General features: G+C 39.0%; 1 protein-coding gene across 1 annotated transcript in view; it reads right to left on the bottom strand.

The window, feature by feature from the left end:
• LOC126449663 (mitochondrial sodium/calcium exchanger protein-like) overlaps window positions 1-19,158 on the bottom strand; it is an 85,458-nt gene that overhangs the window by 41,613 nt on the left and 24,687 nt on the right. The window contains exons 2-3 of the mRNA XM_050091022.1: window positions 7,595-7,727; window positions 3,452-3,573 (exon numbers count right to left, since the gene is read on the bottom strand). Of these exons, the coding sequence (XP_049946979.1) occupies window positions 3,452-3,573; window positions 7,595-7,727 (255 nt within the window). The remainder of the gene's footprint in view (window positions 1-3,451; window positions 3,574-7,594; window positions 7,728-19,158) is intronic.

The raw sequence follows: 19,158 nt of genomic DNA, 5'->3' as shown, positions 1-19,158 counted from the left end.
TGCATTTTCAGTGATACACTAGTTTGCAACATTAATTTCGGGGTTCACACACGACCAGGATGGTAAATCATAACGATGTGGGATGTTCACAATGAGTACATTTGTGTGGGTTAAATTATTTAAACATTTCCTCATTTCTGTAATAACCTTATATATCTCACTTCTATAGACGTCGTTTGATCCTCCTATTAACATGGCTAAATCGTCTTTATTGAAACTAGCTACGTCCATTGATGATGTTATATCCGTTATTTCACTCAATGGAGCCCCTGGCTTTATGAAACTAGATGCCTCGAAACTACATGTTCTCATCAACATTGCAGAAATTTCACGGCCGTGAGTATCACCTAACACACAGATTGTTTTGTGTTTCACATGTTTTGTAACCGGAGGATTTAAGGTTCTCCTTCTCACGTGACTAGTGATTTTTTTAATTTTTAATTTTTTTTTTTATTCTAGATGTTCTCCAGTTTGTAGTTTCGCTCGAGATACATTTTTTAACGTAGTTTCCTTTGTTGCATTGAAGTCTGTGGTTGTGTAGGTGTGCGCACTTATTTTAGTAGTTTTTAGAATATCTCCTGACACAGTATTTTCACTGTTTGACCTACTTACAATGAGAAACTGTTTGTCTACTTTGTTTTCCAACTTTACAACCCTTTCCAATGTGTTCACTGAATCCATGGCAGAAAGCAGTTCAAAAGAGTTTTTTTTTTTTTTTTTCCATTCTTACAACTGGCACAAGATTTCCTTTTCCTACAGAAATTTACTTTTTTTCGTCGAGACACATGATACACTTTCACCTTGGCCGCCATCTTGCAATGTACATACACTGGAAGAGTATCTGAAATTTTTTTTAAAAGTTGAACTGTCCATTGTTAGACACGTGTTTAGCACTCACACATGCTTTTGAATAATCAATTGTGACATCTGTGGTATTCCAAGAGGCCTCAATCATACTTCAAACCAGTATACAATGTCTGAGCCCAGAGCACTCTCACTGCTCCATTTCATATGGCAAATTGGTCACAGCCACCTGCCTCCAACACTGCAGTAAAACAAGTTCTCACTAAATTATGTTCTTGTCTTAATTATTTTATAACTTGCCTGCATGAGAATTGTTATTTTTGAAGAGCCAAGTATCATTCTTGCAAAAAGAAAGGCCAAGAGGCTGAAATGTGTAGTTCTGCATATCAAATGAAAGTAAATGGCACATGTCTCAATGATGATGGTTTGGACAGTGAGCAAGATTTGACAGGTTCAGTTTATGCCAGATTTCAGATCAATGAATTTTACCATGTCCTACAAAAACTTTAAGTTTAGATATGACAGTCAATGGTACACCTGTCACTTTACAGACTGATACAGGTTCATTGTCAATGATTCTCACTTTACAAACTTGTCACCAGTTAGGCTCATCACTGTGCAGACAGTTCCACAGTAAGTTGACCACTTACAGTAATGATTGCATAGTAGTATGTGGACAATTATGTACTAATGTATATCTTAAGTATACCAAACTCTCAGCAACATTGTTAGTGGTCAGACTGCAGGATTGTGGTATTATTCTTGCTCTTGACCTATTCTCAAAGTTGGGACTGGAGCTGTATGACTCAGACAATTAGGTGCAGGCTACAGTACCCCATACACACCTTGCAGACCTTTTATGCAAGTCCTCAACTATCTTTGATGACAAAACATGTACCCTTTACCTAATAGGGCAAACTTCACTTTCAGGACAAAGTCCGATGGGAAAGCTGCACCCCACCAGATACTGCTCTCTACTGTCAAGCTGGTCAACCATGGTGATCCACAAAATGTTGGCCATTAACACAAATTTGAGCTACAGGACAAGATGTTTGACACTGTATTTCAACATGGCAAGCAGTGATGGGTGCCATCTCAAATACCCAAGCTGCTTAAATGTCCATGTCTGAAGTTCAGATTGACAATCAGGTGCATGCTAGGAAGCATTTCAATCAAATATGTCTGTGACATGGTTTGGTACTGAATGATAAAAACGCTGCCATGTTTTCTTTTTCAGTTCCACTTTATTCAGGTCTTTATATGGACCAGCTACAGCACCTGCAGCTAGAATCTTCCAGACCTCAGGGCTACACCTCCATGGCTGAAGTCAGGATTGCTGACTTCAACACTGTCCCAATGTAGACTGGTGTTGCTGACCTAGAACCAACTGATCTCATCAACCCACCTGCCGAAGCAGTTCACCACGCCATAGAGATGGCTGCACTATCTCTCCTCTGGGTGGGGGGTGGATGCTGTATCAACATCATAGACACTCTTGCAATACAACAAGATCTCTCAGGTTGCTTACCCACTTGGCATTAACAGGTGCCAATGCCATCACACTATTTCCTTATACTTGTCACATGTACAAAAATAGAGTGGTACAAGTAACCTTGCACACAGTTGGTATTTAGGAAGCAACATGGCTCAACAACAACAAGCTGAATTGTGACTCCAGTGAAGTGGAGTGATTAGCAGTTACTTCTGAGTTTTACACTTGGTTGTTCATGAGTTGCCTTGTTGTGGTCACTGAGATATCTTCAAGTGACGTTCCAGATTTCCATTCTGGTTTATGAATATTTACAGGCTGGACTGCACCCAGCAAGATGACTAGCCTGGACTGGACTTTGAACCGAAATGTATTCGTCATACAGTGTGGACTTTGTTTCTAAGTGATCTTTAGTAAATTTGTCTAATTTTTTGTGGAGTCTTCTCATATGACTCAAACTGTATATATTGTGCCTGGAATAAACATGTTGGCTTTTATTAATACTGTCATTTGTTGTTATGTAGCAACCTTGGAGAAACCAACATAAAGCACTCTGTGACTGCCATCACAACAGGTACGTGTACATTTATTATATTTGTTACTCAGTCCCCAAGAGGTGCTATTTATGCTACACAGTACACTTAATTGTTTATTGCTAATGACCATTTTTGTACCAAATTCACTAGTCATTAACTTAGTGTGAGGCTAAGTAACACTTTCACCTGTCTAAGCCTGAAGCCTTAATTAACATAGTTCATGCTTATCAGCTGAGTAACACTAAAGTGAGAGGGTAACATCAGATTATTTTAATGTTTTAGAATTTCAGTGCTCATTGCAGAAGGAATAATGACTGGGTGGTATTAGACATTCAGTTCAATCACAATACACAACCAACAACATTGTCACAATTCAGAGAGAGCTGTATGCCACTTTCTTAATTCCCATCATACTCTATTAACTATATCCCAGACTGTTATGTTTTGTTGACTGTTTAAATGGAACCATCTGTTAATAACTTTCTTCAGTGTTAACCTTAAGGATGATATAATGTGAACTGTACCAATAGTTATGGATATTGTCTCTAGTATTTGTCTAAATGTTTCTTTTCAGTTTCTATTGAAACATATGATAAAGCCTTTATAGCATCTCTTTACTTACATTGAAATATGGTGGTGGCTTTTCAATTTCTGAGGTAAAATAAACATAAGCTGAGAGGGCTGATGCTATTATTGTCACTGGAAGTACCACAGGAATTCCAAAACTCAGGTCTTTACTGGCAACTGTGAAATGAAAAATAGTACATTATCATCCAATAAATCAGGTAATTTAAGTCTGACTTCATGTCTACTGTATGACATAATACAAACAAAAAATACTGTAGCTATAATTTATAAAATCAACCTCATCGAACTGCTAAGTTAAATAGAGGTACTTATACCAAGTAACTAAGTTTACTTGGAATAATTGTGTAATATTCAAAAAACTGGGATCACAGTAAAAGGCAGAGAACCCAATAATGCCCCGACAATCTACAAAATAAAACTGAAATTAGCTTCAATCTGATTTTTACATGTTATTCTGTGAATTAATTTTTGGACAGTGATATTTCAGTCTCTGGTACTGCATAAGAAATAAAAAGTAAGAATAAATCTCACAGATAATAATAGGAAAGGGGGAAAATGGTTCAAATGGCACTGAACACTATGGGACTTAACTTCTGAGGTCATCAGTCCCCTAGAACTTAGAACTACATAAACCTAACTAACATAAGGACATCACACACATCCATGCCCGAGGTAGGATTCGAACCTGCGACCATAGCACTCGCGGGGTTCCAGTCTGTAGCGTCTAGAACCGCTCGGCCACCCCAGCCGGCGCAAAGGGGAAGTTAACACACTGAATGTTAAAAAACATACCAAAACTGATGAACAAGAGATAAATAAAAGATATAAATTAGCATTGCTATGTTGGTACACCAGAACAGTATCTTAATGAAGAAATTTTCTCAAAAATTATTTCATGTTTCATGTCTCACAATTGCTTTTCATTTCTAAAGGCTGATTATCATGTATTATTACCGGTAAACAAAGAAATTAGTTCTTGGAATTGTGCTTCGTTTAAAAATACTTTAATATTGACAGCTATGAAAGAAGTAGAAAGGTGAGGCTCATGTACGAATCGTGCATTCAGCTAATTTAATGACATCTGTACCTGCAGCAATGGTTGACATACCTTTACTAACATGCTCTATCCTTCAGTTTTAAGCAGATTACTGTCCTGTTAGATAATTTGTTTATTTATTATATGCTGTGATATTATTTGTTTTCATTTATTAGCTTGACGGAAGTTAATATTTTGTTTGCCATTACTGTTGTTTGTTATATCTTGAACAATCTCAGACATGTTCAACATTCTTCTCTTTGATGCGTCATGTGCCTATTTTGAGAAAGAAAAACTTAATAGTGGCCCTCTTATCTCTCTTAACAAGGTGATTGAAGGAACTGTTGCAGTTTTGAATGCAAACAAAAGTACTATTGTGGAGACTGTCAAGGAAATGATGAGAAAGAAAGAAAAGGAAGCTAGAAAATCCTTGGAGGTGGAAACTTGAGAGAAAAAAGTGGTATGGATAAGCAGGTCACCAACACACATTCATCTGTCAAGGATTTGAAACATAGTCATCTTTGTGACTTTTATCACAGAAGGGAATATTTACAATGTAGGAAAAAATAGATTGCTATTTACCATAAAGATAACACACTAAGTTGTGGACAGGCACACTTAGATATAAACTTTTGGCCACAGCCTTCATCAGAAAACAAGAAACACACACTATTCATTCACACATGTAAGCACAGCTCATGCTCACATGACACCAACTCTGGCAGCTAAGGCAAGAATACATTCTTGCATAAACTGAGGAGTTGGCAGTTGTGTGTGAGGTGTGCTTGCTTGTGTGAGAATGAGTGTGTGTTTCTCTTTCTCCAACAAAGGCTGTGGCCAAAAGTTTATGTGTAAATGCCTATTAATTATGTCTGTCTGAAACTTAACATGTTATCTTTCTGGTAAGTAGGAATTTATATTTTTCTGTGCTGTTACTTGTTGGATTTTGCAGAAAGGAATATTTGAAACTCATAAAATTATTGATTACTATTGTATGTCATTGTTTACAATTCTGCACATAATGGACATTTTGTTGATCCTAAGTTATGGATAGAGTGAAGATTTAGATTTGTGGAAATGTTTAGTATGTGGATAAACCAGAGAAATGAACATTGACAAATTTTTGTTTTTGATTAACTGTGGGTCAGTTCTAATTACATTATCAAGTAGGGCTGGACAGGTAACACAACAAAAGGAACAATGTCCATGAATTCGAGCATGGGAGACAGACTTATTCTTCTACATAAGGACATCTTGCAATGTTTTATCCCGAACATCTCCTTTTTAAATCAAGGAAGACAGGAGATTATCACAAAGAAACAAACTATGATACATTTACTAAATATTTCAAAGAGTGGCTAACACAATACTGATACTGACATTTCAGGCATATGTAATAATAAAGAAAGTTAGGTCAGTTGAGTTTTTCCAGGCTGGTTTAGATGATTCTTCAATTTCTTATGCAGGCAAGTTTTATTTCAGTAAGACTTTAATACCATTGCACTATTCTTAACTCGTTAAATGCTTTAACATCCATATCTACATCCACATCCACATCTGCAGCTATACCCTGAAAACCACTGTGAAAAGCATGGCAGAGAGTGTGTCCCACTGTAACAGTTATTAGAGCTTTTTTCTTTCCATTTATGTGTGGACCACAGGAAGAATAATTGTTTAAATGCCTCCACACATGCTGCAATTAATCTAATCTTGTCCTCACAATCCCTATAGCAGCAATACGTAGGGGGTTGTAGTATATTCCTGGAGACATCATTTAAAGGTGAGGTGGTTCTTGAAACTTTGTAAGTAAACTTTCTTGGGATTGTTTTCATCTATCTTCAAGGGTCTGCCTGCTCAGTTTCTTCAGTATCTCTGTGGCATTCTCCCATGATCAAACACACCTGTGACCACCGTGCTGCCCTACTCCATACATGTTCAGTATCCTCTGTTAGTCCTACTTGGTATAAGTCCCACACACTTTAATCTCAAGCAGGTGCACCTTTGTATAAAGTGCACCAATCGCAAGTAACACTGTATTGTACCATTCCATTGTTGCTTTACAACTGTGAGCCCACACAAATTCCTTCATTATTGCTTCAGCTAAACCAGTGCTAAGTTGTGCTGTCATATTTCCAAGTGAGCAGCAGTAACATAAAATAAAAAGCGTGATAAGTGAGGAAAAATGTATGATGTCAAATAGTGGCTTAATCTCACAATGAGGCAGATGTGTTCAAGATAATTTGCAATCTAGTAAGTGGTTGGCTGTAATCTAATGCAGTTGTGCTGTTTGCTGTTTCATGCTTCAAGTGTACTGTTACTGTGGGTAAGACTTGTACATAGCATCAGAGAGACATAATGAAAGTTTATTTTATTATTTTTAATTAAACAGTAATTTAGCTCATATAATGTAAGTTTATTGTTTAATGCCACTACTTCCATTTTAGTATTTTTGGAACTTCCACTTTGTAGGTCACTGAAAGATTTTCTAGTCAGCTTCACATTTTTCACAGTTCCTTTGCCTTTCTGCCACATCCAAACTTTCTCAAAGCCACACAACTGTTTGTTGATTCTGCATGCCGAACAATGAAATCTGCATCAGAGTAATGCCTGCATCCTGTTGAAAAATTTGATTCTGAACCATGTTGTTCCACACCATGAACCATTACACACTTTACTGCACAGTTTGAAAACGGGATCTCCGAAATCAAAAAACAACTGATAAAAAAACTGCCAAAACAAACACTTCCTGCTGTCATACAACAATGTTCAAGGTACGTGCATATGTTTGAGGTTAAAGTGATAGGTATGGCAGAAAGTAGAGTTACAGCTTAATGAACGCTTGACATTCTATTTCATAAAGAAAAGAAAAACTCATCATATTCCATGAATGCAAGATGACCCCCTACTCCTGGACACAAAATTTCAGGAAAAAACCTCATTTTGAATTTGGGGATATACAGTGATTTTAATACATTTCAACTTTCCTAATAAGCATGACTGACTGATAAACACGGGATAAGCTGTTCAACAGGACAGTTATGATTTCAGTCAAAGATAAAGATTAATTTTTAAGGTATTCTGTGACTGTAGTTCCAATGGCTGTGAAGCATGAACACAAAATGTAAAAAAGATTATACTCACTGCCAGAAACATAGCTTCCATAAACAGGCAATGTAACACAGTTTAATGTATGAATTGGTTTGATCCATCCAAGGTTTTCATCATTGTCATCCACAGAAGGGATTATCAATTTCAGTGCAATGAAAAATGGGCTCTGTAACACATCAGACATTGGACAGTATATTATCTTTGATAAGCACAAGAATTATGTAAAACATATCACAGATGTGCAACAAAAACAATAGACTGCAAAGATTAAGAGCATGCCTTAATCATAGTTATTGTCAGAATTGTATAGTACATAACTTCTTACACCAAAAACCACGTACAGACTGCTATAAACATGTACACCAATAGCCGTCATGATAACTGAATAAATGGCATTTTTCTATGAATACGGATGTGAACACATTTGCTAATGGTTCCCTAATCAAAGAACTCGACACATAACATCAACTGGAAATACCACCAATTCACCACCTAGTTCCAAGCCACAACCAGTAGAGTTAGCATCAAATCCTGCATAGAACAGTTCTAACACAAATCCCAAAGGGATCGTCCTCTTATTCCGCAAAACCATACACTCCAAGTATTCTAGAAATTCCTCAGTTGCAGCATGGGCCCACAATTCTTCCTGAAAAATAGCACTTACCCCAGACTTCTCTCAAAATGACACTTGAATATTCATATCCTGAAAGCAGACTGCAATATCAACATCCTCCTTGTGGAGAGAGGCACAACTACTGTGGTGCTTGATCATGAGGTGTGTGTGGAACAGGCTATTGTCAGTTGCTGGACAAAACAACATACAAAATGGTTCCTTATCACCCCATTCCTCTCATCCAGTCTAAGCTACAGAAACTCCTTGGCTCCTCACAAGGACTCAAAACTGCTTCAATAGAACTGCTCACCCCTCCTGATCCATACATACCCACCTTATGCTTACTTCCCAAATTACAAAAAGCAAAATTCAACTCCCCCCTCCCCCCACCCTTAAAAAAGTATCTGGCTTAAAATATCTCACAAGCAACATCTCATTCCTAGTTGATTTGCATGAAAGATACTGAGCACTTCTTGGAATGTCTCAAATCCACTCCCTCCCTCATCTCATATGGACTCCTTGTCACTACTGATGTAACATTGCCTTATGTTAATATCTTACCTACACATGGCCTCTCAGAACTAAAACACAATCTCTCCTAACAGCCATCTGAAAGTCTTCCTATAACTTTGTTTATTGTCAGCCTACCCAACTTCATCCTTACCATAACTACTTCACCTTAGTGGGCCAGACCTACAAATAAATTAAGGGGACTGCTATGAGAAGCAGGATGGCACCATCCTAGGGCAACCTTTTCATGGGCTGCTTGGAAGAGGCAGTCCTCAAGGTCCTGAAACACGGAGTTCTGGCTTGGTAAATATTCAACAATGACATCTTTGTGCTCTGGACTCATGGTGAAAAAGAACTATTCCACTTCTTGCAACAGCTGAACTCCTTATCCCAAATCAAATTTACCTTGTCCTTTTTCACATCCAAAGTTATCTTCCTTGATGATCTTCAATGCATAGAAACTCACATTCAAACCTGAATGCACATAACTCAAGCAATAAGCAATATACTACACTTTGATGGCTGCCATACCTTCCACATCAAATTCTCTCTCAATTACAGTGTAGGAATCCACAGCAAACATATCTGTTCCACCAGCAAATCCCTCAACACCTGTGCCCACAACCTTTCCCAGGTATTCCTCTCTTGCAACTACCCCACAGACCTTATTCACAAACCAATCTTGTGAGTACCATTCTTCTCTCACACTATGACTAATATAGCTCCCACATTCAAATAATTCAGAAGCACCCACCTTGTTGCCCTGCACCACCTAGGCTTTGAATGTTTCAACACATTACTCCACCAAGGTTATAACTTTCTCAATTGAGGCCTTCCTCTGACATCCTTCTAACACCACCCACTGCTGCCTTTCACTGATCTTCAAGCCTCTGTAACATCTTAGTCAAGCAATGACATTCCCAAACCATAATTCCTACTCCAGGGTTCTTGCACATGCTATCATTCCAACTGTAAAACTTGCTCCATGTACCCTTTCTCTCTCACCTACTCCAAGTGAACTACAATATAAAAGCCAGAGCTGCTTGTAATAACATTCACGTTGTTCATCAATCAACTTATGTTCACAGTGTAACATTTTATAGATGAATGACCACCTCTAAATTTACTAAATGCATGACTGGGCATAGAAGCACTGCCCACCTTTGGAATACACAGTAACCAGTTGCTCCATATTCTATACGGCATGTTTAAAAGGATCTAAGTATCTGCAACACTACATGGGCTATATAGATCCCTGTACCCAATTCTAGTTACCCTAAATTCCAGAGATGCTCTTCAGCACATCCTTCCATTATTTGCATCCATCACCAGTACTAAAATTTTCCTGCTGAAGACACATAATGGCCAGCAATTCTGTCTCTTAATTTATTACTAATAATTCTCTCATACATTAGTTAGGCACTTTAAAAACAAAAAATGGCAATAAATATCCATTTTTAATATTTAATTATTATAAAGTAATGAATTTGTGTTATGGACACTTCTATGTAACCTACTCATTCACACTCTCCACCAATGACAACTCTTGTCGTATCAGGTACTCCAGACTATCTTAGCACTTGTTCATGTTACCTATGTCTACAGCGACACTGACATTGATAATTATTTCAAAAGAATTATGTGGTAACCGACTGAGTTACCACTTGTCTTGTACCAGTGCTGCCACCATGGCTACCCCAACATTTTTCAAGGGGCCGAAGTGAGCCATTGCTATCTAGCTCATATGCACAAGGCTCTGTGCAGCTGGCCACCAGGTGTCAACATGATTAAACATCAGAAGTCAGCACCATATTAGGACCTGTGCACACTGCTGACCATCAGTGCCACTTCAGCATACTAGTCAACAAACTCCGTGCTTGTTCTTGTGTGTACATGGAATTACTAGACAAGTGATGACATGGGTGGTTGGGACTTTCCATGTGTGTTTCTCATTGATTTAATAATGATAACTGATGCATCCTTGGAGGTGGTGTGCTTCATAATTTACTGCACCAGCAGCTGGAAAGCCAGTGCCATTTCAAATTGCAACAGTTATGTTGGACAGGGTGTTTGGACAGGCTGTTCACTGCACTGCTGCAAAGTCATAACAACTGTCAGGCCATCCCCTTTCCCCACCAAAGATGAGTCTGTCAAGAATTGGGTGGCATACATGAAACATTTAAGACAACACTTCACTGCCTTTAAGGTAATGAATGTCAATACCATTAAGGCACATTCCTGTTGTGGATTATGACTCACGTATACCACTCATTCAGAAAGTTGGTCCCACTTCAGGATCCCATTTCCCTCTCATTTGATGGAGTTTTACCTATGCAGGAAGCAACCTCATCATTTATATTGTACTTGGACTTCAGAGTTTCAAGGTCTCAGCTGAAAGCACCCTTTAATTACCCCTCAATAAAAGGCATCTTACACTTATACTATTGTCAGGGATGCTATAATTGTGCTGGCTGAAGATAAAGAGGTCTGCCAATGGACACTACAATTTGAAGACCCCATGTCAGAAGAAGTCCTTCCTATTGATCAATCTGAAGTTTGTCATGCAGCACACAACCAGCTCGATTCCTGGGCAGACATAGCGATTGTCAACTTGGATCATGGCAGACACTTGGGTTCAGGCACATTATTGGAGGCAGTATTTGTGGCTGTGCAGCATGTCCATGGTGCACACACTGCACAAACATGTCCATGGTGAGCTGATTCCCACAAGCCCCTTGCTTTATGTCCTTCTTGTTTTGCCCAACATGATCTGGCTGACTGCCCCAAGCATTCATCTTCATGCCATCACTGTTGGAGAAAAGGACACATTGTGGTGATGTGTCACACACTGTCCTCTTGCACCACACCCTCGAGCCACCGACAGATGGAAAATAATATCATGATCCCTGCAAGTGACATGCTTGTGACAATTTGTAACAAGTTGTTCATCAATATGCATCTCAATGGGAAGCCACTTCAGTTGCAAGTAGATACAGATGCCTCAGCATTTCTTATTAATTATCGCAAGAATCTGCACTTTGGTACACCACCTTTGTCTCCCACTACCCATTGTCTTGTAAGCTACAAAAGACAATAGATCCCCACTCTTTGACAATTTATGGCTGACGTGGCATAAAAGGTGGTGGCCCACCCCCTAACCTTTCTTGTGATGAATAGTACTTCCATGGGAAACTTGTTTGGCTTTGATGTTTTCGTGATGTTTGGGTTCACAGGAGCTGGTTCAGTTAAATAGGTTTCCAATCAAATGCTGTACCAGGACCTTGATGAACCTTTCAAGTTTTTTTAGGTCAGGCTGGTGCCACTGGTGCACTTTGCAATGAGGTAAAGATGGAACTCAACAGGGTAATAGATTTGAAGGCGATTGGATCTATTTCATTCTGACAGTGGTCTATGCTGCGAGTGATAATCAAGAAACTGTTTGGTGAGCTCCATCTCTGTGGATAGTTTGAGGTGACAGCCAATGCACAAGCTGTGATCTTCGAGTATCCCATCCGAGGTCCAGATAAAAGGGTCAAAAAACTAACACTAGGGCAGTATTTTTCAAAGGTGGATATATCAGACATATTTTCAGCTCCTGTTTGATGAGGTGTCTCAGCAGTTGTGACATTCACCTACTTTATTTCTTTGTTGATGGTTCTCAGTGTCGATGTACTGCATTTTGATACTGGCTGAAAAATGGAGGTGTAAATTCAACAGTGACTACTATAAATGATGTAGGCAACAGTTGCACAGTTGCTTTTCACAGCTCTTTACTGTCACTGCTCACAACTCAACAATGGTAGACCGTTATATGGCTAGTTCTCTATTGGTTAACTTTTGATAAGTCTCATTAATAGTTTGTAGGCAAACATCAGCACACTGCTGCAATAGTTTGCTGTTGAACACCTGTGAGCAGTAAAAACACAAACACACAGTTCTTGCAGAATAATATGGTACATGTGACACTATTGAACAGACACTGTCATTGGTTTAACACACGGTCTATTTGTGTTACACTTATTTCATGTTTAAATTGATGCATTGTTGTTGACCTAACCAATTCAGGTTCCTCATCCAAAAATTGGCTGTGGACTGACTGTATTGGGACCAAAAATCAGCCCTTTATATATCCTCACAATAATATGTACTGAAACTATACATTGTTCAATGTTTAATTTACAGAAATTACAATTAAAACATAATTCATTCAATTAACTGAATATATCGAAAAATTTCTCCTCTTTTAACAGTTCTTTCTATCACAAAGGTTAGGCCAAATTATTTGTTTAAATAATGAAATTAACAGATATAGTTACACAACCAATGCTTTTGACAAATCTGGTAATTATTTTGGAATTAAATAAGGGCTGGGTTTGCTAACATGTTTTCAAATAGAGCCAAATAAATACTTTGAGAATCATAGTACTTCTTCTTCCAAAAGTTTATAATTATTACAGAATTTATATTTGTTTATAAGTCAAAAATGTAATTTGATTCACGAAACAATTAGTGATTTCACCCTGTAACAAAAGATATTAACTAGGAGTGGTCAAAATAAGTAAGGAAATTAATAACCTACACAAAACTAAGCACAAAAGTAGAGCTGTTGCTATATTCTTTGAGACTGATGGCCAACCTTTCTCTTTTTATGGAAATGCAGATTATACTCATGTATGTTAATGATAATTAGTCAAAATAGGAAAAAATGAATTTAAGGAGGAAGATGTCAAAACAAGAGGGGAAATAAAGAAGTCCCAGCTTGTTTTATCACACAGTTACTTGATATTAAGACCCCCTATGGTCCATATAAGCATAAACAGTTGGTTTTTGGGGTAGCAAGTGCAGCAGCTGTCTTTCAGTGTTTCTTGGAACAACTCACACATGTTCCTTGTACCAACTATTGGATGATATTGTGGTCCCCCTCCACTGAATGTCATCTGTGGAACCTTTGGCTTGTATTTCAGACTCAACAGGACACAGATCTCAAGTGCAATCTAGATAAATCACACGTATTTCAGCCCTGTACTGAATATCTCAGACACATCACTTCCCATCAGGACTCCAGCAGATGAACATCCACATCACTGCCAATGACACTCTTCCTCAACCCACTAACCTGAAGAAGCTCCAGGCTTTTCTGGGCAAAATAGCTCATTATTATAAACGTATCATGCAAGCCACTAACACTGCATGTCCCCTTAATCAGTTAATGAAATAATGTTGTGTCATTTGTTTGGCTGGCTGCATGTGACCAATCATTAATGACTCTAAAGGACAATCTCCATTCACACCCATGCCTTGCCATGTTTCAGCCAGATAAGCAATTTGTCTTGGCTACTGATGCATCCCGGTTTGGGTTTGGGGCTATGCTGGCCCATCATAACTAATAGCATTCACCTCCAAGATGCTCAACACAGCACAGAAGAATTATTCCAAAATGAATTTCATGTGTTTCTATATGGTGTGAAGTTTCACCTTCTCATGGACCACAAACCATTATTCTCTCTTTAGCCTCACAATGCACCTACTAGACAAAACAGTCCACATACTGCAATGGTGGACCCTGTTCCTCAGTCATTGCCATTATGAAATTCACTTGCACCCGATGAGTCAGCACTTCAATGCAGATGCTCAGACGCTCTCTCATGTTTCCCTATAGGTCTCAACTCAGATTTTGACTGGAAGAAAATTCTTTGCTTTTATCTCAGTAAGGAATCTCAGCAGGACAGGGATGGCTTTCCTATTATGAGGCTATGCTATCAGCACAGATCCTGTTCTCCACCAGATGCATAAACATATCCACCAGTGGTGGCCAGAATGACCTCCTGACTGAGCATCAGACACTGTCTGTGACATCTTGCTCTGCACTATAGACTTATTCCCACTGATAGTGTGATCTTGTTGATGATAGTACATGCCATGCCACTGGTGTTCATTCTAGCTTTCCTGCAGCAGGACATCTTTTATTTATTTATCCTTCAGCTGTTGCTTCATGGCCACTGGGGAAAGTCACAGATGGAGATGCTATAATTGCTGTGTCTACTGGCCTTGTGTCAACCAGGAAATTGAACTCTTAACTGCTGCATGTCCTAAGTGTGCAGATCACCAGGCCACTCTGTGGCAATGTTACTCACCTTCACCAGCACCCACTCAGCCATGAGAACATGTCCACCTGGATTTCATGAGCCCCTCCTTGGACATTTTCTGGCTGCTCATCATTCATGCATGCTCCTGGTTGCCGTACTTCATCAGCTGCCACTCCACAATGATGGAGTCTATTGTGCATGCCTTTGCTTCAATCCTCTCCGCTGAAGGCCATCCCAGCATCTAGGTGATGGATAACAGGCCACTGTTCACCTCTCAGACCTTCCAAGATTTCTGTGTACGGTGTGGCATCCACCTCATCAGGATGCCCCTACACCTGCGCTCCAATGGGGAGGCAGAAGCCTCATACAGACCTTTAAAACACAGATGGAGAAGTGCATCAAGGATGTCCCCATTGAAGAGACACTCATGTGTTTCCTTAGTTCTTACAGTCCCACTCCTAATGGTGAGAAGATCCTGGTAGAGTTGCTACATGAGTGCTAACTGTGCACAGCTGCTGCTGACTCTTCACCCATCTTGTGTGCCTCAGCTGTTATGCTATGCACCAGGGACACTTGTCCGGGCTCATGCCTTTGGTAGCCATGAGCGATGGATTCTGGCAGTCATTCATAGACAGTGGATCTTGCGTGTCTTCACACTGCAGATAGGTGAGAGGATGGCGGCCTGCAACTGCATCCAATTATGCCTGCAAATGGGGGACCAGCCTCTACTGCCCCATCCCATATGATATAATGACTTTTCTGTAGACTAGAAATCTACTCTGTAGGAATCAGCATGGGTTTCGAAAAAGACGATCGTGCGAAACCTAGCTAGCGCTATTCGTCCACGAGACTCACAGGGCCATAGACACGGGTTCCCAACTAGATACCGTATTTCTTGACTTCTGCAAGGCATTTGATACAGTTCCTCACAGTTGTTTAATGAACAAAGTAAGAGCATATGGACTATCAGACCAGTTGTGTGATTGGAGTGAAGAGTTCCTAGATAACAGAATGCACCATGTCATTCTCAATGGAGAGAAGTCTTCCGAAGTAAGAGTGATTTCAGGTGTGCTGCAGGGGAGTGTCATAGGACCATTGCTATTCACAATATATATAAATGACCTTGTGGATAACATCGGAAGTTCACTGAGGCTTTTTGCAGATGATGCTGTAGTATATCGAGAGGTCGTAACAATGGAAAATTGTAGTGAAATGCAGGAGGATCTGCAACGAATTAACACATGGTGCAGGGAATGGCAATTGAATCTCAATGTAGACAAGTGTAATGTGCTGCAAATATATAGAAAGAAAAATCCTTTATCATTTAGCTACAGTATAGCAGGTCAGCAACCAGAAGCAGTTAATTTCATAAATTATCCGGGAGTAGGCATTAGGAGTGATTTAAAATGGAATGATCATATAAAGTTGATCGTCAGTAAAGCAGATGCCAGACTGAGATTCATTGGAAGAATCCTAAGGAAATGCAATCCGAAAACAAAGGAAGTAGGTCACAGTACACTTGTTCGGCCACTGCTTGAATATTGCTCACCAGTGTGGGATCCATACCAGATAGGGTTGATAGAAGAGATAGAGAAGATCCAACAGAGAGCACCGCGCTTCATTACAGGATCATTTAGTAACAGTGAAAGCATTACGGATATGATAGCTAAACTCCAGTGGAAGACTTTGCAGGAGAGATGCTCAGTAGCTCGGTTTGGGTTTTTGTTCAAGTTTCGAGAACATACCTTCACCGAGGAGTCAAGCAGTATTTTGCTCCCTCCTATGTATATCTCACGAAGAGACCATGAGGATAAAATCAGAGAGATTAGAGCCCACACAGAGGCATACCAACAATCATTCTTTCCATGAACAATACGAGACTGGAATAGAAGGGAGAACCTATAGAGATAGTCAAAGTACCCTCCACCACACACCGTCAGGTGGCTTGCGGAGTATGGATGTAGATGCAAATGGAGTATGAGAAAGGTATGAGAAGGTGTAGCAAAAGCTTACATGTAATTGTGTCTGCTGTTAATCTACTTTCATCACCATAGTCTCTATTGTAGTGATACAAAGGATGGATATTTGTGGATTCCACAAAGAAAACCAATTCCTGAAATTGTTTACATAGATTTTCATGAGATATTTAAAGTCTTTTTGTGTTCTTGAATTTGAGATTCATCTGTCTCCAACATGAAGTAAGCCACTCCTGACAATTTACACTGCCCTTCTTTGTGTTTTGAAACATATAATTTTTATTTAAAAACTGCAGTTTCCCTATATACCATCAAGAAATTAAATTCTGCAATTTGATTTAATAGTAAACAATCCTGTGTGACTAACTGCTTAATATTAACAATGTAGAAAAATACAGATTGCTACTTACTGTAAAGAAGACATATTAAGTTGCAGACAGGCAGAATTAAAAGACACTTACATAAGATTTCAGCCACACCTTTCATCAGTAAAACAGAAACCCAGGCCATTCACACACACAAGCAAGCACACCTCATGCACACATGAGCACAAACTCCAGTATTGAAAAAAGAGACTTTCTTGTTGTTGGTGACTCCATACTAAAAAATATTACAACTCCAGGCTGTGCAATCGATGTTTGTCCCAGAATCCAATTGCATCAGATCAGCAGACACTTTCAAAATATTCTAAATTCAAAACAAAGTGAAACTGAAAGTGGAAATGAAGAAAAGGACAAATACAAAGGTGTCTTCATTCATGACGGAACAAATTCCATCCAGAACAACAGTGAATAATAACTTAAATATGGAACTTGATCCTCTCAGCAAAAAGTGTGTTTGCATATTCAAAAATTTTCATTGGTGCAATTTTACACATAAGGTCAGTGAGTGATACATACATAGATAAGATAAACAGTGGAATCAGGGAACAGTTAAACAAGTTGGGTGCAATTTTTGTAGACTCAAATAAATTTGTAAGTGGTAAGTGTCAGGGAAAGGATGGGATACACTTGAGTATGTTACGTTCAATGAGTCTCAGCAAAATGATTGTAGACATCCGCAGAATCATTAAAAGCTAGGGAAACTGAAAACTTCCAAAAGGGGTGAGAAAACAAATGTGGTGATCCAAAATGGAAACTGTAAATATAATGGAACAAGTGAGGTTCTTCAAAGTATAAACAAACTGAAAAATTCTATCTTGATGCATCTAAATGCGAGGGTCATCCACAAAGTAAGTTCAGTTTCTATATCTATCCAATCTATCCACAGCAGCACAACAATCGCAGTTCGGAGCAACATGGCAGTTACTCTGACTCAAAGAAAAGACATGTACACCATTTTCGGATCACTGCTGCTGACATGTGGTTTGTAGTGTTTCTTTATAATGTCAGCCATAATTGAAAATGCTGAAATGTGTGAAATCAGATCTGTGATTTGTTTTATAAATTGAAAGAAAGTTAAACCAAAGGAAATTCATCGGCAAATCTGCGAGGTTTACAGACGAAATGCTTTGAGTGATTCAATGGTTAGAAGATGGGTCAGATTGTTCAATGGTACGTGATCAAGTCCACAATGAAGAATGAAGTGGATGCCCATTTGTGGTTACTGATGAACTGGTTCACATGACTGAACAGAAGATTAAGCACAACTGTAAGTTTACACTTAGTGCCCTTGCTATGAAAGTTTTGCAAATCTCATGATCACTAATTCATGAAAATTGTTAATGAAAATTCTTACTGAACAACACAAAAAACAGCAGATGTGCAGTGCACTTCAGTTTTTGACATGCTACAATGAAGAAGGTGATGGTTTTCTTTCTCAGATAGTCACAGGGGATGAAGCTTGGGTATAGTATGACACCCCTGAAACAAAAAGGCAATTAATGGAATGGAGGCACACTTCATCCCTAATGAAGTGTAAGCGTAAGCAAATCTTGACACCTCAAAAAGTCATGTGCACCATTTTTTGGGCCAGAAAAGGCATTTTGCTGATTGATTTCTTACCACAAGGCCAAACAATCAATGCACATGGTTACTGCGACCATTAAGAAATTGACCTGCACAGTACAGAACAAGCGCCAAGGATTACTGTCAAAAGGTGTTGTTTCTTTTCCACAATAATGCCCGACTTCACATGGTGAATGTGTCCAAACAGCTCTTATGGGAATTTCACTGGGACGCGTTTGATCATCCTCCGTACAGCTTGGACTTTGCTCCTAGTGACTTTAACCTCTTCTTACACCTAAAATCTGTCCTTGGTGGACAACACTTCAATGATGATGATGAGCTGAAATAACATGTTACCACTTGGTTGAATACTCAAGCGGCAACCTTCAATGAAGAAGGCATACAAAAACGTGTGCCACAATATGACAAGTGCCAAAAAATTTCGGAAGCTATGTGGAAAAGTAGT

Source organism: Schistocerca serialis, chromosome 1 (assembly GCF_023864345.2).
Source record: "Schistocerca serialis cubense isolate TAMUIC-IGC-003099 chromosome 1, iqSchSeri2.2, whole genome shotgun sequence".
Classification (NCBI taxonomy): Eukaryota; Metazoa; Arthropoda; class Insecta; order Orthoptera; family Acrididae; genus Schistocerca; species Schistocerca serialis.
The sequence above is the reverse complement of the archived record's forward strand: the minus strand, read 5'-3'. Positions and strand labels throughout refer to the sequence as shown.